The sequence below is a fragment of the Balaenoptera ricei genome, chromosome 16 (assembly GCF_028023285.1).
Source record: "Balaenoptera ricei isolate mBalRic1 chromosome 16, mBalRic1.hap2, whole genome shotgun sequence".
NCBI classification, from domain to species: domain Eukaryota; kingdom Metazoa; phylum Chordata; class Mammalia; order Artiodactyla; family Balaenopteridae; genus Balaenoptera; species Balaenoptera ricei.
The window spans coordinates 8,397,580-8,419,420 of record NC_082654.1 but is presented as its reverse complement, the minus strand read 5'-3'; the positions used below and the strand labels follow the sequence as shown (position 1 = coordinate 8,419,420).

Genomic DNA, 21,841 nt, shown 5'->3' with positions numbered 1-21,841 from the left:
GTCTCCTCATCTCTGAGGAGGGAATAAATCACATCCTGGGATCTACTGAATTCCCGGCTCTGTTGCTTCCCCCCTCTCCTGAAGGAGACAGAAGAAAGAGCCCCCTTTCCTAGTAATTCAGTTTCGAGCAATACATCAGAGGATCAGAGCGATACATCAGAGGTAAATTACGTGCACGATGACACTTGCTGGAGCAGGTTTCATCCTCTCACACAAGTCACTGCAAGTGGGGAGCTATCCAAAGGCTCCAGGGCAGAAAGGTAGCTGAGAAAACTGATGCATCCACTCACTGGAACATTCCGCAGCATCCAACGACAATTATGAAGACAGCAATGAGACATGGCTAATGATCCAATGTTAAGTGAGAAAATCTGGGCAAAGTTGTAACCATCCTCTGATCAAAATCGTATGAATTCTGTGAACAAAGAAATGCAAACCCTGGATAGAAATGGGGGAAAATGAAAACCACTGATTCTTTAGGGTATTGGGTTCATGGAGGAGTAACCTTGAGACTTTTAGTTTGCATTTGATATGGTTACAATATTGTTTATCCAATGAATTAAAATGTTAAAAAAAAAAAAAAAGAGAGAGAAGGGAGAGAAGAAAAAGTCCTCTTCCATCATCTCTACTCATTTGTCTGAGAAACAGACACTGCATCTGATCAAGTGAAAAGGAATTCCAGAGGGAGGGGGAAGGAAGAGAGCCAGGGTCGGAGGTGTCCCGTGGCGGCGTGCGGAGCTGCGCTTGTCTGAATCCGCAAGCCTGCTGTCCTGCCCGGGCTTCCTGCCACCATCGTCCACCCCCAGGGTCAGGAGCTCAGCGACCCCACCGCCTGCTGCCCACGACCATCCTCAGCTGCCCGGGAAATCAAAACCACTAGCCGGCTGCCTTCCAACCCACGTCTCTCCTGGACTCCTTTCTACTGCCTCATGCCACACGCTCCTTTATCAGCCAACCAGACAGAATTTCCTGAGCATCTGGCACCTGACAACAGCAGGTCCCCAACCAAAGTCCAATCTTTTTAACCTCTCCCCAAAACCACTTCTTTTTCTCCCGTTGTGGACGGTATCCCAGCCCCTGGGAAGCACACCAGAAGCCTATCTCTCTCCAACTTATTGGGGAATCCTAGGACTGGTCAGTCCCCCTCAGAAACCCCTCCCCTCATCCTTCTTCAGACCCGGCAGGTCCCTCTCCCGGGACAGGGACAGAGCTCACCAGTCTACTGTGCATACAACTGCCAGAAGGATCTCCCCAAACACAGCTCTGCGCCTGGAAAAGACCTCCCGATTCTCAGACTCAAGACTAAAGCCTCTCCTGGCACTGACAACTGTCCCAGAAACAGGCCGTCCCGTCCTGCCTCCACAGTCCTGTTCCCGTTGTCCTCGCTGCTCGGACCACCCTTCCTTCCGTCTCTTCCTGCCACAGGCCCTGGATGACGGCAGACCTCATCGGCAGCCCCATCCCTTCCCAACCACGGCCGGCCATGCCGGCCACCTCTCCCTCCTGTCCCCCAAATATCTCCCCGGCAACAACCTCAAAAGTACAGTTATCCAGTACACTTTATGGATTTAAGATAAAATGACAGAGTCTCTGCCCTCGGGGTCCCAAATGACGGAGAAAGGTAACGTACATGTAGACACGGAGATGACTGAGCAATTATGAATGGTGACACATGCTGGGAAGGCCTTCAGTGCTCAGAACAATTAACTCAATCTGCATCATAATATCAGCATTTGCGCAACGGCCTCCTGCCTCCCCCCCCCTTCCCCCCATCCCCTTCCCAAGCCCCCGGGGCTCGCCCTGCGGGGAGAACGGTGTCTTATAAGTCAGTGCTCCAGAAATAATTCCCACACACGCTAGTCGCTCACATCTCCTGATTTCCCCTCCAGTGCAGCAGCTGTTCTGTTTTCTCTTCCTGCTCCTGCGTCTGTTTCTCATTTTTGTGTTTTTTGTAAATGTCTCTCGCAATACTAGGATAAACTAACATTTTTTTTTCCCCCTGAAGTAGAAAGGTTTCTACGGCAATCTAGCAGACTCCATACAGGGAATTGCTAAAAGCGCTGGCTTCTTTCCCATCCCCAGGAGCCAGGAGTCCAAATGGCAAATCACTTCTGGCTTGAACACTCTTCAGGATTGATAGATGCCCACCCCCGCCCAACCTCGGACAGGTTCCAGTTGAGTGCCGCGGGGTCCTGAGAGATCGGAGTGGTCACCCAGTGTCCCCTGCAGGGGCTGCGTTGCTTTCTCGGGTTCCTCTTCGCTCTAACATCTACCAAGTGATGGGGACCAGAGACCCCCAGGGTAATGAAGCACATCCATTAGCTCTCCTCATATGAGAAGGACCTCCATTCTCCATGCGGGACAACTATTTCAAGGTACCACACTCTCTGTGCAGTGAGCTCATTTTAAATGCATTTAGATAGATTGCTTTTGACATTAACTGCACCAACTAAGTTGATATTTGCCTAATTTCTGGGCAAAAAGATGTCCCGAGATGCCCACTGAGCAAAGCTGTGTTAAGACACGAGTGCTTCATAAAATGGAACGGTGAGCAGTCACATAAACACCCGAAAATGGAGAGCAGCACGGATGATTCACAGACCTCAAGTCCAAACACATTATCCTGATTTCTGCAGAGCAAGACCACAAGACAATTTCTTTAGCACGTCCCACCTCCGAGTCTGTGCTGACAGGTGCCTGGAAGCTCTGTGTATCTCAAATTAAATGACATGGAGACTAACTGGGTTTGTTGACTCCCTGGGATGAAGCAGAGAAGCCCTCGTGGCAAAGCCTAATTGCTCCGACCTCAGGAAAGCCTCCTGCCCTTGTACCGCGTGGCTGGTACCGCTCCCTCAGCACCTATGAGCCCTCGCTTTGAGCCATGTTATTTTGGCCTTTGGTGAATGCCTGTTTGTTAAACATATTTGTGAGTACATTTCTCTGTTCCTTCTCTTCCAACAGATTCTTACATGTCTAAGGGTTTCTCATTTGCCAACACTTCCCCGCGCTTTCTAGCACAAGGCTTGGGGGGAACGCTGAACAGGATTACACAGGCAAAGCACTCAGCATAGGGCTGCTTTTTTAGCCTGTCCTAAAAAACTCTTGGTCCCTTCTCCCTTCTGCACCCACTAGATAAATGCTGTCAATAGCTCAGGATTACTTGGTTTCTGTCATTAAATCTGGGGACAATCTCATCTGGGACGTCTTTTCCTCCTAACAGTCTAAAGCACTGAGAGCCATAAGGTATCAACCAGCTGTTCTGAAACCTGCCTGTATATTAGAATCACAAGGAGAGCTTTAAATAATTTTGATTCCCCAGTGCCTTTTCCTCAGGATTCTGCTTTAATTGGCCAGAGGCAGGTTTCAAGTATAGGTATTCTTCCAAATTTCCCCCGGTGAGTCTAATACCGAGAATCAGAGAATCAGAATAACAAGGGGAGTGTTACATATTCCCTCGGTGACTCAGTTTCCCCATCAGTAAGATAAGGCCAACAACAGTCCTGCACTCCTAGGGTGGTTAGAGAGACTGACCATGTTAACATAGGTAAATTCCTAATGTAGGGAAATTGATGTAGGTCGTATGTGAGAGCTTCCTGCTATTACTATTACCAGTGTTATTCCGGATTCTTTTTCTTCTTCGACTCTGCACATGACTATTGTCCTTAAATCAGTGATACCACTCAAACACACAGTGATGTATTTTTTTAAATTGAAGTATAGTTGATTTACAATATTCTGTTAGTTTCAGGAGTACAGCAAAGTGATTCAGTTTTATATATATATATATAAAACATTATTTTCCATTATAGGCTATTACAAGATATTGACTATAATTCCCTGTGCCATCCAGTAAATCCTTGTTGCTTATCTGTTTTATATATAGTAGTTTGTATCTGTTAATCCCATACTCCTAATTTATCCCTCCCCCTCTCCCTTTCCACTTTGGTAACCATAAGTTTGTTTTCTATGTCTGTGAGTCTGTTTCTGTTTTGTATATAGATTCATTTGTATTATTTTTTAGATTCCACACATGAGTGATGTCATATAATATTTGTCTTTCTCTGACTTACTTCAGTAAGTACAATATTCTCTTGATCCACCCATGTGGCTGCAAATGGCAATATTTCATTCTTTTTTATGGCTAATATTCCATTGTATATACATATACCACATCTTCTTAAGCCAATCGTCTGTTGATGGGCACTTAGGTTGTTTCCATGTCTTGGCTATGAACATTTGGGTGCATGAATCTTTTCAAACTAGAGTCTTCATTTTTTTCTGGATATAAACCCAGGAATGGGATTGCTGGATCATATGGTAGCTCTATTTTTAGTTTTTTAAGGAACCTCCATACTGTTTTCCATAGTGGCTGTCACCAATTTACATTTCCACCAACGGTGTAGGTGGAAGAAGTATAGTATTAAATCAGAAAGCTTGGCTTCGAATTCTGCTTCAATCACTTGCTGGCGAGGGAGGTTTCCTCTGGTCACCTGAACCCCAAGGCATTCTCAGCCTCGAAACTACAAGCATTTCCTGTGGCTTCAACAAACCATAAAAGCACAAAAACAAACACCTACGTGCTTCTGGGCACAGGAGAGATTTCTCTTTGACAAACCTGGATCTTACCTGACGCATTTCCTTATAGTTGTGGTGCTTAAAATCCAGGTCATCGGTGGTGGTCATTTCATTCCGTCGGTGATAATAGTTATTTGGATCTAGGGACAGAAATATGGTTTTGAATTCATTCACATTATTCTATTACTTGTGGTGGCTGTGTTAGGTGCCTGATTTGTGTGGGAACACAGCTCAACCTCCAGCTTCTAACTTTCGCACAGAGGTGAGAGAGCCAACTTTCGAGAAGCATCTTAAGAGTCAGAACTACCCAGTGGGGAGAGCATGGGCCTGGAGCCAGAATGCCTGGGTTCCAATCTCTTCTACTTGTGTGCTGTGTGACCTTGGATAAGTCACTGGAGCAGTTTTTCCTTAGTGTCTTCACCCATAAACAGGGGAACACTGGTACCTCCCTCACTGGTTTATTGTTAGTATTAGTGCCTGGCAAACAGTCACACTAAACGAAGGAAGGAATAAGTGAATGAATGAATGAATGAATATCACAATTGCATGGAAATTTTCAGAAGTGCGGTGGACTCTATCAGCTGCTTGCCCAGCATGCAGTCCACTTTCATCCTTCCTAACAGAAGCCCTGTGTTGTTTGGGAATCCCCACTTCTCCACTTCTAGGAAACTGACCTTATGCCTTAAGCTCCAGGGGTCCTACATGACTGGTCTCATTAACTTGCACAAAGGAATTGTGTCAACAACAAGGCAACTGAGCAAGATTCAATTACCCACATGGACATGGGGGCCCATTTGCCACCCCAGGCCCTCAGATGTGACCACCACCAGGAGGCATGCACAAAGGCCAGCTCTCCTCTGGGCAGACTGCTAAGTAACTTCTAGAAGAAAATGGCCCTAAATATTCAGGGTTGGAAAATAGAACCATTCCAAGTCCATACTTGAAACCCATTCAGATTTCACACTGTAATTCTGTCTTTGTGTTTAAATTGCCCCCAGGACCTATCTTCAAACATACACACACCAAGAATAACTTAACAGGAAAATATTTATTTCATGAGACTCTCACAGGCTGCCCTTTGCCCTTTACCAACAACAGATGAATTTCTGCCCTCGGAGAGAAACCGTGACCCTGCTTTTTAAAGCAAGCAGACCAAGGCTGTGCTGAGTGACCTGGCGCAAAGAAGGCCTCACAGACTCCCGCCTACGTCTGTGCCTGCAGACGCAGTGAACTCAGGAAAGCCCAGCAGGCCCTGGGCGGCAGCAGGCGACTGTCATCCCAGGCTGAACCAGCCACAAAAGGAGGCCCAGATCCCAAATTGGGAAGCCTTCAACATTCTCTTTGGATCATCCTTGAAAACACATACTTCCTTTCCGCCGGCAATCCCAGCCACCGTAACATAATTTGAGCAATAATCCCATAATTTACACAATAATTTTGGACGCGCACCATGACACAGAAACAAAGATACTCACTGTGGGATTCTGTAGAGAATCAAAACACTGGACACAACTGAACTTCTAACTATAAGAGGCAGTTTGAAAACATGAGATATTGTCCACAGACTAGGATAAAAGCATCCACAAGACAGATGGTCTCTAATAGTTTTAACGACATGAAAAAGGTTTGCCGTCTAGTAAGCACAAATATGTAACAAAGAATCTGTCTGGTGTGAGGGTAAGTAGGTAGGTAGGTAGACCCATCTTTCTCACCAATACAGAGCGTATGTTCTTTAAATTCATACTCGGCAAAGCAAGATCATGGATATTATATTGAGGGAAAAGCAATAAATGACATGAAATATGCTCCCAAAACTCAGTAACTGTAAGTTCATGGTGGGGGTGGGGGTGGGATGGCTATAGAAATAGCATGACAGATATAGCGGCACCTGAGACATCAGAACTGGTGGTACCCTTCCCCCTGGCAGGGGGAATCCAGAGGTAGCAAGGCCTGACTCTCACACTAGACAAGAAAGCTGAGGCTTTCCTGGAGGAGAAAGTATAGGAGAGATAACCCAAAGCTGTGCTCCTTGTTCCCTAGGGCCTGACTGTGGGTGGACAGGAAAGTGGAAGTTCCTAGAGGCCCTAGTGCAGGGCTTTAGGAATGTTCTGGAGGCCAGCTTCCTTCCCTGGAGATGTCTGGACAGGACAAAGAGGCTGCCACATAAGGTTCCATATGCACACAAACTCTTATGTTCTGAAAGGCCGACAGAGCAGCAAGCCAAACAAGATCAGCCTGTCCAGAGCAGACATCAGCAAGGGTCCATGTGTGAATTCCAGCCCCCATCTTCCTGTCACTCGGGGGTCACACCCAGATCCCATGATGTGGAGATAGGGCAAGGGGAACACAACCTAGAGGAGCAAGCATTTACCCAAAGACACAGGCATCCACGCGAAGCTACTTTTACAGAGAGACTATGTACATGGTCAAGTTTAAAATTAACTCCTACCATCTCCTCTACCCAGTGTAGCAGGAGCAGTCAAGGGCAATTAAACGTGTTTCCAAAAAAAATGTTATCTAATTTTTTTTTTTTGCCTGCTTCTGAGTAGTAGCTTTGAGTGAATTTTCAACGTTGCAACATATCTTAAAATCCCAGTAGGCAAAACCACAGCTGACATGTTACTTTAATACACCAAACGTTCGTGGGGTTATGGGAGATTTTTATTTATTTTCTTTTTGTTTACCTATGTTTTCTAAATATTCTGCAATAGATGTGGTATTTTTTTACATGAGAAAAAGGTTGTGTGGCTTATTTTTATTCACCTTGCTGGCTAAGCACCTGTGGTCCATCAGCACCCCTGCCCTGCAGGAAGCACGGGCAGACTCACCTGGCAACGGGCAGCCGAGGACCTCCATCCTCATGCAGATGCTCCCATTATCGAACCAGGACTGTGGGTTTATGCGGATGTAGCGCGCCACCATGGGGACAGGCAGCTTGTTGAGGACGGGGATCTCCTTTTCACTGTTTCCTTCAAATATCTATTAATGCACAAGGGGAAAAAAAGAGGCTCTTGTAGAGCTTGATTATCAAGGCATGAAAGAGTCAGTAATTCACTCATTCCACAAGATCTCGAGCAACACCTAACATGAGCTGGGCAGTGAGGGGGAAGGAGAAATGGATCAGGCCTGGACCCTGCCCTCAGAAAGCCCCAGTCTAGTGGGGGGGGGGCAGGGAGGAGGAGGGGTGTTATATTTAGATATCGTAGGTGAAATCTATTAGTGCCATGGCAAAGAGACATCCACAAAGCTCTGGGATTTTAGAAGAAGGAAAGGACCAGGCAAAGCTTCAGGGATGAGGTGCCATTTGAATTGGCCTTGAAGGAAAACTCTTTAGATGTGTAGGGATGGGAGGGATTCTAAAGAAAAGGAAGCAATGGCTGGAGAAGCCCCGAGATGGGATTCAGGAGAAGAGCAACCGTCTCCCTGTTACTGGAACACAGAGGATTGTGTGCAGGGTTGGGGGGGTGGGTGCAGGACGCGGTAAGTATGAGAAAGAAGGTTGAAATGGAGGCTGCAGTCAGATCTTGGAAGGCACTGGATACCATGTTTGGAACTTGCACTTGAGAACCCGAGGAAGAGGGTGATAAGCTCGGAACTGGCTAACCCGGAGGGAAGCATGGAGCTGAGAGACCAGGGTCATTAAAGAAAGTTCGGGAACTACTATAATTGACTAGCTGTGCAGGCCCCAACATTCCCCATGGGCCGCTGACCTTCCAGGGCTGAGTTGTGACTTGTGGAAGAGACTGAATCCCAGCAGCTCTGAATTTGAGCCCTAAATGTGGGCCACTTGGTTCCGAGCTTCAGGGTACAGAAAGGGGGTCATTTTCCGTCAGACTGGATGGCTGGTCTGGGTTGACACAGGACCAGGCAACATCCAGGTGCAAACACTGGTCGGGTGTCCACTGCCTCTGCCAAGCCCTGCACAGCCAGACACCAAGGGCGTGGTCAGAGGGAAAAGAGACTCACCATGTCTCCAGATCCATTCTTCACAGTGACCCATGCATGGCTGTCATTGCTCACCATGACCTTATAGGAAGTTACCCAGTCACTCCTAAGAAAAAATAAAACACCATTGGGACCACACACTTAAAAATGTTTCCCTCTTCCATGCAGAGGTGCAGCAATAGAGAAAGCAGGTCCCAGAGGTGGGCAGCACTGGGTCACACCCTGGCCCCCACTGCTCACCTTCCTTGTGGCCTTGGCCAGGTAACTGACCCATCTAGGCTACAGTTTATTCATCCATGAAATGGGAATTATAAAAGCACCAAGCTTGAAATATTAATGTAAGCATTACATGGTTTCATACCCTTTAAACACTTAGGACAATGCCTGGCCCCCAGTAAGAACTAAATGTTGGTCACACACATAAAGATACACAAATAACTTACATATCTGTTTATACTGAACATTTACATCACACACAGTAGTAGAGTTCCACGTGGGAAAGAAACCTCAGTAAAAGTGGCAAGTTGGCCTAGAAATTTCATTTGGGAAACTGTTTGGGAACATAACAAACTAGATCCCACCAACCACAAAAACAGCAGCCTGAGTCTCTAAGACACACGAGGTTTCTCCTGGGCTGTCACAGCCGTGCAGACAATTCCTCCACCCCACTCCTCAGCCAGCAATAATCCAGTGATATCTGGGCCCCAGGCCAGACCCCTTTCATCACATCCTACTGCACAGAAATTACTGAGGGTAAAAGAGCCAAAATTTGACTTCCCAGAGTGGAGGTCAATTTGATAAGCAAAAGAAAAATGACTTTCCTGTGGAAAACACATTTTTCCCTTCTGCCTCAGTTTTTTATAACATTAATTGTTAAGCAATATAGACAAGTCTTCCTGAGCATCTTCCTTTCAAATTTTTTAAATATTGGAACTAAGCACCAATGTACTAATCTTTTAGAACATTCCACCAGCTGAAGCATTTGGAATCCTTGTTTTCCTACTGTGAAATCTTTTTGGACTCAGGATCCAGATAGATCCCAAGAAGGTTCTCAGTTTCTAGTCCAAATCAATACTGTCTAGTAAAGTTTGTTTAGAAAAGCAGCTGGCTCTATTCATTCTGAATTGTCTGACTAGTTCGAAAATGATTCTTAGGTGCTTGGAAGCCAACCTCTGCTGAACTTTCTCCCTTCTCTCACCTGTCCACCTGCTTTGTGTGACTACCTGCCGGGAGCCAGGATCTATCAAACGACATGCTCCTTCTCAGGAGGTTACACACTTGAGCCCACGCCTGCAGATTAAGATGCGTTAAGCATGCCTTTCGAAAGGCACCTCAGCAACAGCTCAGGCCCTTTGCACCAGAAAATGATCCTCACCCAAAATAGCAAACTGTTTCCAACATTCAAATCATTTCCAAATGACTTGCATCTGCAGTTCCTTTGCCACCTGTTTTTCTGCTGACCACGCCCCGCAGTGACCCAGCGAGGGAGTCAGCAGAGGTGAGGGGTGGCAGAGGTGAGGGGTTACCCCGCCTGGGTGGAAGTGATGGATTTAGGAAGCCTCTCAGTCAAAAGAAGCACGCAAACAATAAGAGAGGCGTGGAAAGAAAAATCCAAACAAGTCCTCCAAAGAAAAGGGGAGAGAGAAAAAAGGAAATGCAAACCAAGTAATAATTTCTCAAACTTAAAAAAAACCAAATATGGACAAATTCAACACTTATGTTTGAAGGGTAATTAATTATGTGGCTCAGCCCTGTCTTCTGAACTGCAGACCTACATCATATCCTTCTGCCTATCTGACCTCTCCACTTACCGTCTCAGCGATGTCTCTAATTGAACACGCCCAAACCAACTGATTTATTTCATCCACTCTGTACCCCAACCTGGGAGCCCCTGCCTCAGAAAAAGTACTGCCATTCAGCCAGGGCAACAAAATCCCAGAGTCCTCCTTGGCCCCGCTTTCCCTCTCTCCCCTACAATGAAACCATCACCAAGTTCTGTCAATTGTACCTTCCACATCCTTCTAGAATCTCTCCACTCCCTGAATCTTCACTCCCACCATCCAGCCCATTCTCTCTGGCTAGGACTATTGCTGTTGCCTCCCACTGGTCTTCTGAAATTTAAACTGCCCTCCAATCTATCATGCAGTCAGAGGTTTACTTTTCTAATGAAATATTAATATGTCACCTCCTGCTTAAAATATCAGTTATGTTAGTATTAAGACCAAATTCCTCATCATGTTCTATAAGACCCTTGCTTACCTCCTGTTTTCCATGCTCTTTCTTTCAATTCCTGATACTGATTATACCCTCTCTTGCTTCAGGGCCTTTGCACATACTGTTCCATTTGTCCGGACTCCTCCTGTTCTCTGTCTGCCTCTAAACCAGCGGTCCCCAACCTTTTTGGCACCAGGGACTGGTTTCGTGGAAGACAATTTTTCCACGGACCGAGGAGGGGGATGGTTTTGGGATGATTCAAGCACATTACATTTATTGTGCACTTTACTTTTCTTATTATTACATTGTAATATATAATGAAATAATTATACAACTCACCATAATGCAGAATCAGTGGGAGCCCTGAGCTTGTTTTCACTTGCCACTCACTGGTAGGGTTTTGATATGAGTTTGCAAGCAGTTGATTTATTATGGTCTCTGTGCGGTCAAACGTCTCTGCTAATGATGATCTGTATTTGCAGCCGCTCCCCAGCGCTAGCGTCACCACCTCAGCTCCACCTCAGATCATCAGGTGTTAGATTCTCGTAAGGAGCACGCAACCTAGATCCCTCGCATGCGCAGTTCACAGCAGGGTTCGCGCTCCTATGAGAATCTAATGCCGCAGCTGATCTGACAGGAGGCGGAGCTCAGGCGGTATTGCGAGAGATGGAGAGCAGCTGTCGGTATAGATGAGGCTTCGCTTGCTCACCTGCTGCTCACCTCCTGCTGTGCCACCCGGTTCCTAACAGGCCACGGACAAGTACCGGTCCGTGGCCGGGGGGCTGGGACCCCTGCTCTAAACTATTCAGACCTCAAACTTAATCAGATAAGCCTGTCCTAATCCTCCAATCTAGCCAATTTCTATTTTTTCTTTTTTTTGGTCTCCCATCTTTATTTTTTTTTTTTTTTATTTTTATTTATTTATTTATTTATTTATTTATTTTAGCCAATTTCTTTTCTTATATGTTCGTTTCTTTCATATTTTAATTCTGTTTGTAATATTATACTCCCTTCTAGAATTATCTTTATCCCCCACTGGATTATAAGCATCTCATAGATGGAGGAAGATGAGACTGGTACTTTGGAGGATGCAAAAGGGAGCTGATATCCTGGAGGAGAGTAAGGGACACGGCAGCAGAACTGTGGTTCCATGGGCTCTGCAGGCCATTCGATAGAGACAGAACTTCCTCTGCCAGGCAGTAGGGAGCTGGCCCCTTTGCTGTCCACCTACCATGGTTAAAAGTACTTTAGGGCTAATTAGAAAGCTTTCTCTACTACCAACACTTCCGTCTTAATAGAATGCTTGGGGGGGCTTTCCTGGTGGCGCAGTGGTTGGGAATCTGCCTGCCAGTGCAGGGGACACGGGTTCGAGCCCTGGTCTGGGAAGATCCCACATGCCGCGGAGCAACTGAGCCCGTGAGCCACAACTACTGAGCCTGCGCGTCTGGAGCCTGTGCTCCGCAACGGGAGAGGCCGCGATAGTGAGAGGCCCGCGCACCGCGATGAAGGGTGGCCCCCGCTCGCCGCAACTGGAGAAAGCCCTCACGCAGAAATGAAGACCCAACACAGCCAAAAATAAAAATAAAAAATAAAAAAGAAATACATATATTGCTTTGTTAAAAACAAAAAAAAAAAAATAGAATGCTTGGGAATCAGAGACTAAGTGTTTCCTGCTTACTCTATGAAACTGCCTCACCTTTTTACCACATTTGACTCTTGAAAGAGACAGCAGAGGGTCCTCTTGCCGTGAGTTTATGAATAAACAACCTTTGTTCATTTTGTCTCAGGCTAAGTTTTGTCTTTGACAATTCATATTATTGCCCATAATTATGATTTTTTCATTCTCATTGCTTTCTGGTATTCCACTCTGAGAATGGTCAATTTATTGGGCTGGCCAAAAAGTTCGTTCGAGTTTTTCCATAACATCTTTTGCCAACCCAGTATTTGTCCATTTTATTGCTAATGAGCATCTGAGTAGTTTCCAGTTTAGACTATTATGAATAGTGGTAGTTCTATGGAAATTCTATGTATGTATCTTTTGGTGAATTTACATAGAATTCTGCTTGGTGTGTAATTAGGAATAGAATTGCTGGATCACAGGGTCCTAGGATATACATACGTTCATCTGCAGTAGTTTTCCAAATTAACTGTGTCTATTTACACTTATACCAGCAGTGTATGAGCGTTCCAGTTGCTCCACATTCTTGTCAACACTTGGTATTATCTTTCTTTTTCATTTTAGCCATTCTGATGGGTATGTCCTATTATCTCACTGTACTTTTTATTTTAATTTACTGGATGACTAATGAAGTTCAACATCTTATATGTTTATTGGGCATTTGAATATCATCTTTTGATGAGATGCTTATTCAAGTTTTACCCTTTTTATCAATTAAGTTGTCTGTCTTATATTGATTTGTAAGAGTTCTTTATACATTCTAGATATAAGGTTTTTTGCTAAATATATGGATTGCTAATATTTTCGCCAGTTTGTCTTGAACTTTGTAGTATTTTTTGATGAAGAGAATTTCTTAAACTTTATATAGTCCAATTACCTATTTTTTTCTTTACAGTTTGCAGTATTTGTGCCCTTGTCAATACATTTTTGCTTACTCCAAGATCATAAAGATATTTTCTTATGCTTTCTTCTAAAAGCTTTATTGCTTTACCTTTCACATTTAGATCTGCAAGCTACTTGAAGTTGATTATTGGACAGTGTGAGGTAAGGGTCAAGACACATTGTTTTCTATATGGGCTTTCAATTGATTCATAACCATTTATATGATTACTTTCCTATTGCACATCAACAACACCATTGCTGTAAATCACGTGACTGTACATGTGTGAGTATGTTTGGGGATGCTATATTCTGTTCCATTGTTCCTTATCTTATGCTAAACCCACTCTGTCTTGATTTCTGTAACTTTATAATAGGTCTTTGTATCTGGTAGTGTACATTTTCCCATCTTGTTTTTGCTTTTCACAATTTCCTTGACTGTTCTTGGCCCTTTGCATTCCTATATAAATTTTAGAATCTGCTTGTCAATTTCCAAAACAAAGCCTTTTGGATTTTAATTGAGATGGCATTTAATCTATAGGTCAGTTTTAAAGGAATTAACATTTTCAATATTAAATCTTCCAATCCATAAACATGGTGTATCCCTCTATTTACTTAGGTCTTATTGTACTTATCTTTTGTTAGATTTATTCCTAGTTGATGTTGACTATTTTATAAATATTTTAAGTTTCATTTTCTCCTTTTTTTGTTGCTGGTATGTAGAAATATAAATGCTTTTTGTATGTTGACTGTGTATCCAACCACTTTGCTAATTCATTAATAATTCTAAGAGTTTGGGATTCCTTTGGATGTTGTTAAGGACATGATACGTCATCTGAGAACAATGATAGTTCTGTTTATTTCCAATTGTTAGAGATTTATTTTTTTTTCTTGCCTTATTTATTATACTGCCTAAGATCTCCAGTTCAATGCTGAAAGAAATGCTAATAATAGACATTTTTGTCTCATTCCTGAGATTGAAGGAAAGGTTTAAGTATTTCACCATTGAGTATTTCACCACATTTCCAGTAGGGGTTTTTTTCCTTTGTTTATGTGTTAGTTTGTTTTTATTGTAACCAAGTATGAGTTCATTCTTTCTCACATAACAAGAGAATCTGGATGTTTGCAGCTGCTAGCACTTATGCAGTTGGTTGACTGTTCCAGAGTCAACATCAGTAGACATTCATTTTTCATACTCATTGTCTCCAAGTTCTAAGAACACATCCTTAGCCGTTCATTTATCATACTTGTCTTGGAGGTCTAAGAATACATTAAGATATATTCATTTTTCATACTTCTTATCTTTGGGTTGTAAGATGGTTGCTGCAGCTCCATATCATGTTATGTTCAGAAAATACTGAATAGAGTCTTTCAGCTTCTATCAAACTACTTTCTAATGTTATAACAGGAGAATATGTAATTCCTGCTGTTTGCACTATTTTTTTTTTTCACATTATAAAAAACTTTTAGTTCTCAAAATGAGTCAGTACATACAAGCTTTGGAGTCACAGCAGGAGCTCCAAGCAGATTCCGCAGTGTGAGCCCCAGTGCCCCTCACTGCAAGGAGCTTGGCTATACTCCACCATGGGCTTTTTGTAGATATTTTTCTTCAGATTAAGAAAGTTCCTCTTTATTGTTAGTTTAAAGGGATCTTTTTTCTTTTAAACACAAATGGCTATAGAATTTTCTCAAATGCCTTTTATGCATCTATCAGAGTGATCATATTATTTTTCTCTTTAGTTCTGTTTATGTGGTGAATTATAGCAATTGGTTACAACTGTGGCTAAACCACACTTACATTCCTGGAATAAATCCCACTTGGTGGTGATGGATTGCTGGATCCATATATTGCTGGATTCAATTTGGCAATACGTTGCTTAGGATTTTTTGTATCTATGCTCAAGAAAGAAATCTTTTCATAAATTTGCTTTTTGTAATTCCTAATCAGATTTTGATATCAAAGTTATGTCAAAGTCATAGGTGGGAAATGCTTCCCTTTTTCCATTTTCTGGATTTTTTTAAGTGCTATACCTTTCTCAAATGTTTGGAAGAACTCAAACTTTCTGAAATTGGAAGTTCTCTTTGTGGGACAATATTTAATAATGAATTGACATTTTTAGTAGATATCGGACCACTCTGCTATTCTATTTCTTCTTCTGTCAGTTTTAGTAACTTGTGTCTTTTGAAGAATTATTGCGTTTCAGCTATTTTCAATATTATTGGCACAAACATGTTCTTAGTATCATTTTATTGTCTTTTTAGTGTCTGTAAGATTTTTAACAATGCTCTCTTTTCCAATTTTGGCATTGGTAGTTGATTTTTTTTCTCTTTCCCCGATCAGCCATGAGTTTATTTATTTTATTAATCTTTTCAAAGAATCAACTTTTGGCCTTGTTTACTCTATTATTTGTTTCCTATTAGGAACCATATGAAACTACGTTTTTATAGATCAAAATGATTGAATATCAGCAACTTCCTAAGGCTCAAAGTAATATTTTATTAATTTCTACGCTTATCTTCAATACCTTTTTCTTGGTAATTCTTTAGGTCTGATTTGCTGTTCTTTTTGTACAATTTATTGAGATCACTGATATTCAGGCTCTGCATTTCTAATATGTGCATTTAAGGTTATAAAGTCCCTTTCAGCACTGCTTTAGCCACATGCTATAATTTTGATATGTCATACCTTCATTATCATTCACTTCAAAATATGAATTCCAGTTGTGATTTCTTCTTTGATCATGAACTATTTAGGAGTATAATTTTAAATTTCCAGGTACTAGGGATTTTCCAGTTATCTATTTACTACTGATTTCTACTTTAATTCCATTGTGGACAGAGAACATACTTTAAATCATGTCAATCCTTTGGCATTTGTTGAGGTTTCCTTTATGACTCAGCATATAGTCAACTCTTTAACGTTTCATGTGCACTTAAACTAATTGCAGTTCTGTGATTGTTGTATGCAATGTTCCACACATATAATTTTGAACAAATGTATTAACTGTGTTGTTCAGATCTTCTGCATCCATAATGAGTTTTCGTCTGCTTATTCTATCAGTTATAGAAAGAAGTATGTAAAAAGAATGCCAATCTGCCTGTGAATTTGTTTGTTTCTCCTAGTTCTCACAATGTTTTCTATATATATTCTGAAGCTATGTTGTTGAGTACATACAAATTTGAGACTGTGATATATTGTTGGTAGACTGATTCTTTTATGATTATGAAATATCCCTTTTTATTTCTATCAGTGCCTCTTGCCTTAAAGTCTGTTTTGTCTGATAGTAGGATAGCTAAACTTGCTTTGTTTTGGTTAAGATTTATATGATATATTTCCTCCCATCCTTTCACTTTTAACTTCTGACTACTTAAATTTAAACTGTGTCTCTCGTAAATAGCACATAGTTCATTTTTCTGTGTTTTTTCTTAGGTGCAGTATGGTAATATTATTCTTCTATTGGATAATATAGTTCATTTAAATGTAATGTAATTAGTACTATATTTGGATTTCTATTTACCATCTTACTATTTGTTTTCTATTTGACCCACCTATTTCACGTTCCTTTTTTCTACTTTTTGAATTTTTATTTTATGATCAAATATTCTTATTATTCTATTTTCTCTTTATTAACTTACTAGTTATACATTCACACTATTCTTTTCATAATTATCCTAAAGATTACCTATGTATCCTTGAATTACTAGTCTTATTCAAATTTTAATTTCTACCACTTCCATGATAATACTAGAACCGTACAATAGTTTAAGTCCATTTATCCCTCTATCTTTTACATGATTTTGGAATTTATTCTTAATTCTATAAATAAATTTTCTAAGACATTACTACTATTGTTTTGTATGGTTGATAATTATAAACCTACTTATTTAACCTTTCAGATATTTTTCATTTATTTTTACATTTTCATATTTCCATCTGAGATCATTTTCTTTCTGCTTGAAGAACTCCCTTTGTTATTTCTTTCAAAGCAGATACGTTAGCAATAATTTTCTTCAGTTTTTACTGTCTGAATAGGCTTCATTTCACCTTCATTTTTGAATCATATTTTTTCTGGGAATTCTAGGTTGACATTTATTTTCTTTCAGTACTTTAAAAGTTAGATTTTATTAGCTTCTGAGGCATTGTTTTATTTACACACACACAAACACACACACACATTTTGAAACTATTGTTGTGAAATTTAGTAAATAAATGTACAATAAGAGTATGAGTAGAGAAATGAGTGCTAACCACTTTAGCTCAAATCCAGCATTGTTGTTTACTAACTACATGTACTTGACAAGCTGCCTAACCTTTCTGGAAATAATGATACCTACAAGGAGGTTATATATTAATTTATAAATTGAGAGATGTTATAGTATATTGGTTACAACCTCAGGCTTTGAGGTCAAGAAGCCCAAACTAAACTCCTAGTTCTTCCACTTAACAGAATGAGAGTCATGTGACCTCTGGGCTCCAGCTGTAAGACAACAACTGTAAGGTAACAACTCTATGTCTTTGCACAGTGATTAGGGAGTGAATGAGGTAATGCATGTAGAGTCTGAGCATAGCACCTGGAACATAATAATTGCTCCATAAATCTGAGCTCTTAATAAGAATAATATATCATAATTAATATATTGTCAAATGCTATACCAACATCTAGGATTACCAGTTGAACTATAAACATAATTCTCATGCTCCCTTCAGACACTTCCAGAGAGCGACTGATATTCAGGCTTAACCCTTTGTGCCCCAGTAATAATAAAAATCTGTCACAGTTACAAAGAAATAAATAATTACTTTTTATTTAAATTTAAGAAGGTTGATAATCCAGGGTGATAGAAGAGATATCTGCCAATCAGTAATGCTGGGGTAGGACTGAATTGTCTGAAAGTTCTACCTGCATGAAAAGATGAAGGCAACATGGAATGTGTGAAGTCCTGTTCCTAACCCTGCAGCTATTACATTGCAAATACCATGCCAGCCTCTGAGACTACAAAGATAAATTATACATGATCTATTTACTCAAGATTGTTACAGGTTAATGAGGGAAACAGGGAAGTAAACTAGAAATTTCAAGAGAATATGATTAAGTGCTGTGATGAGGCACGTGCATGAAGTTGTGAGAGGGCAGAGAAAGGGTGTGCAGCCGAGGGGAATGAAGGAGGTTGGGGGCAGGTTAGTGAATGCAACACACTCCTTATCTAACATAAAAGCTGCATATTTTATTCTTTTGTGACTGACACATCCATAGTTATTAGAGAGCCAGCTTCAAAAATTGGAGCTATAATTCCCATGCTTCCTCGTCTCCTAATCCTTGGAGAAGGCTTGAAATTCACAGCACTTTGTGGCTTGTTTCCAGTTCCCTCAGAGAGATTTTCCACATCACAAAACCACCTTGACATTTAATTCTCTGTGACTGGAGATTTCAACTCAAAGCAATGCAGCCCAAGTAAAGACGTGCTTGTGTCAAAGACATCCTGACTGCAGAAAGGCCGAGAGGCTCTGCTGACTCTCCTCTGGGCTCCAGCCACCTCCCTCACTTAAAACAAAAACAAAAATAAAAAACAATCCCCCCTCCCCCAAAATTCTATCCTGGTATGAGATTACGCTTCCCACCAATCCAGACTTCCTTCAGATCAGGAAAACAGAGGAGGTCGGCTACAAAGGAAAAAACTGGAACACATTCAGATATTTTACTACCTGATGTTAATTTGGTTAAAATAAAAACCAAGAATGTCCACCATCAACGAAATGGTAGACTAAATGCTCACACAGCCTTCTGCTTCAGTACAACGAGATCCTGGTTACATTAAAACAAATGAATGTTTTAAAACACCAGTGGGCTTGCAAGCAAGTAAAGGAAATCTCCAAGGAAAAAAAAAGATCTGTGAACTGAAAAAAACATGAACAGTGAGCAAAGGAAAAGGGCAGAGTCGCCCTAGGGAAAAATGCACATAACAGTGCTGGGATCAAAACACTAAGCCTGGGGACAACAAAAGGTAGGGAAACTGATTCAGGGACTTTTTCTTGGACCCTCAAAGGGGGCTAAAATGACTTCAGAAGAGCAGCATCCATCCAGCTCCCAAAAGAAGCACACATGAATCCCCTCTAAAGAAAAGAGCCTTCAGTTTAGGTTCTCAGAGGTTTCACTAAGTTCGATCACATAGGTGCTCACAATTTTTAAAAAATCATTAAACACACAAGAAAACATTCTCCATGGGAAAGAAGGAGCAGAAACAAAAAGCAACAAATTTAGATCCCGCAGAATTTAACTGACTACAAAGGAAACTGAAAAGAAACTAGAAAAATTATTAGACTTGATAAGAGAGTTCAGCAAGATGACTGGACATAAGGCTACTATACAAAAATTAATCACAGTTCTATACATAAGTAGCCAAAAATAAGATACTTAGAAATAAAATGAACAAAAGATGTGCAGGACATTTATGGAGAAAACTTTATTGAAAGACATTTCAAAAGACATAAATAAGTGGAGATCTATATACCATGTTTATGGATAGAAAAATATGTCAATTCTCAATAAAAATCCCAATAGCATATTAAAGAAACTTGAAAAACTGATACTAAAATTTATAGCAAAGAAAATAATAAGACACTTTTTAAGAAGAAGAAACAGGGGGGAAGGGGGAGTTGCCCTATCAAGATATTAGGACTTATTTATAGCCTCAGTAATTAAGACACTGTGATATTGATGGATGAATAGACAAATTGTAAATGGAACAAAATTCAGAGCCCAGAAGCAGACTCATGTACATATATAAACTTGATAGAGATGTCTTACATATCAATGGGAACTAAATAAACTATTACAAGGTATGTCCAAAGGCAATTGGATATTAATATAAAAAGAAGTTGAAATTAGACCCTATATTTCACATCTTTTACAAAAATCATAACCAAATGGATTAACTACTTAAATGTGAGAAGTAAAACTTGAAATTTAAAAAAAATTAATGAACATATGGGAGAATTAGTTTGTAACCATGGGGTATGAAAAGATTTTATATATGACACAATCATTCTAATCATAAAAGACAAATAAATTGAACTACACTAAAAATAAAAACTTTTGCTTTTCAAAAGACACCATGAAGAAACCAGTAGGAGAAACCTTAAGCTGGGAGAATATATTCTGAGCACATTTAACTAACAAAAGGATTAATATTCAGAATATATTTTTTAAATTCTATAAATCAATGAGACAAAGGAGAAAAACACAACATAAACATGGAGAAACATCACAGGTATTTTACAGTAAAGGTAACACAAACGGCAAGTAAACATGGGAAAGGAAGTTCAACCTTATTAGTGATTAGGGAAATGCAAGTTAGGACTACAATGAAAGATACTGCTTTATATTGAAAAGACACTCTTTATATTGAAAATTTAGGAGAATGGCAATACCAAATGTTGGTGAGGATGTGGAGCAACAAGAACTCTAAAACACTCCTGGAGGAGAGGCTACTTGGACAACCACTCTGGAAGATGACTTGTCATTATTCCATTAAACTCAACATTTATATACCTTCCGACTCAGCCATTCTGCTCCAAGTACATACCATGGAGATCCCCTTGTACATGTGCTCCAAGAGACATATACAAGAATGTTAATAGCAGCATTACTTTTAAGACCAAAAAAAGTATAATAAAATAAAGTAACAAAAAATTGAAAAGGGGTCAATTCAATCTCCATAAGGCATATTCCCAAGGTTAAATGGCAGTACAAATTAATGAACTACAATTACGGGCACACAAACAATCCTTCGAAGCATAATGCTGAGTGGAAAACAAGTTTAAAAAGCTACATAAAGTGAAAAATCTTTTTTATAAAGCTCAAAAAGAAAGATAATTTCTTGCATATGTTATACATACATGATAAGATTGTTTTTAAAAGGCAAGGGAATAATAAACCCCTAATAAGGAGGATGGTTTCACTTTTGGGAGGAAGCAAATAGGTGGGATCCGGAAAGAGCACATAAATAGTTTCAACAGTATTGGCGATGTTCCAGCTCTTCAGGTGTGTAGTGGGTTGCTGAGTGTTGGTTTTATTATAATGCTTAATACCTTAAGTGCATGTTACATCAGTGGTTTTGTAACCATCAAACATTACGCGGGGCTTCCCTGGTGGCGCAGTGGTTGAGAATCCGCCTGCCAATGCAGGGGACACGGGTTCAAGCCCTGGTCTGGGAAGATCCCACATGCCGCGGAGCAACTAGGCCCGTGAGCCACAATTACTGAGCCTGCGCGTCTGGAGCCTGTGCTCCGCAACAAGAGAGGCCGCAATAATGAGAGGCCTGTGCACCGTGATGATGAGTGGTCCCCACTTGCCACAACTAGAGAAAGCCCTCACACAGAAACGAAGACCCAACACAGCCATAAATAAATAAATAAATTAATTAAAAAAAAAAACATTACGCAATGAGAAAGATAAAATATTTATTTGAATATTGTGGAACAGGCTTCTGCACAGGAAAATGTCCCAATCATCTCCCGGGACAGGATGTATGTGAAGATGCTACATTCAT

The 21,841-nt window shown here is 40.9% G+C and overlaps 1 protein-coding gene across 1 annotated transcript in view; it reads right to left on the bottom strand.

Annotated features, from left to right (window-relative positions):
- Window positions 1–21,841, bottom strand: part of CPXM2 (carboxypeptidase X, M14 family member 2) — a 128,204-nt gene that overhangs the window by 25,651 nt on the left and 80,712 nt on the right. The window contains exons 5-7 of the mRNA XM_059899798.1: window positions 8,542–8,626; window positions 7,404–7,554; window positions 4,627–4,715 (exon numbers count right to left, since the gene is read on the bottom strand). Coding sequence (XP_059755781.1) covers window positions 4,627–4,715; window positions 7,404–7,554; window positions 8,542–8,626 — 325 coding nt within the window. The remainder of the gene's footprint in view (window positions 1–4,626; window positions 4,716–7,403; window positions 7,555–8,541; window positions 8,627–21,841) is intronic.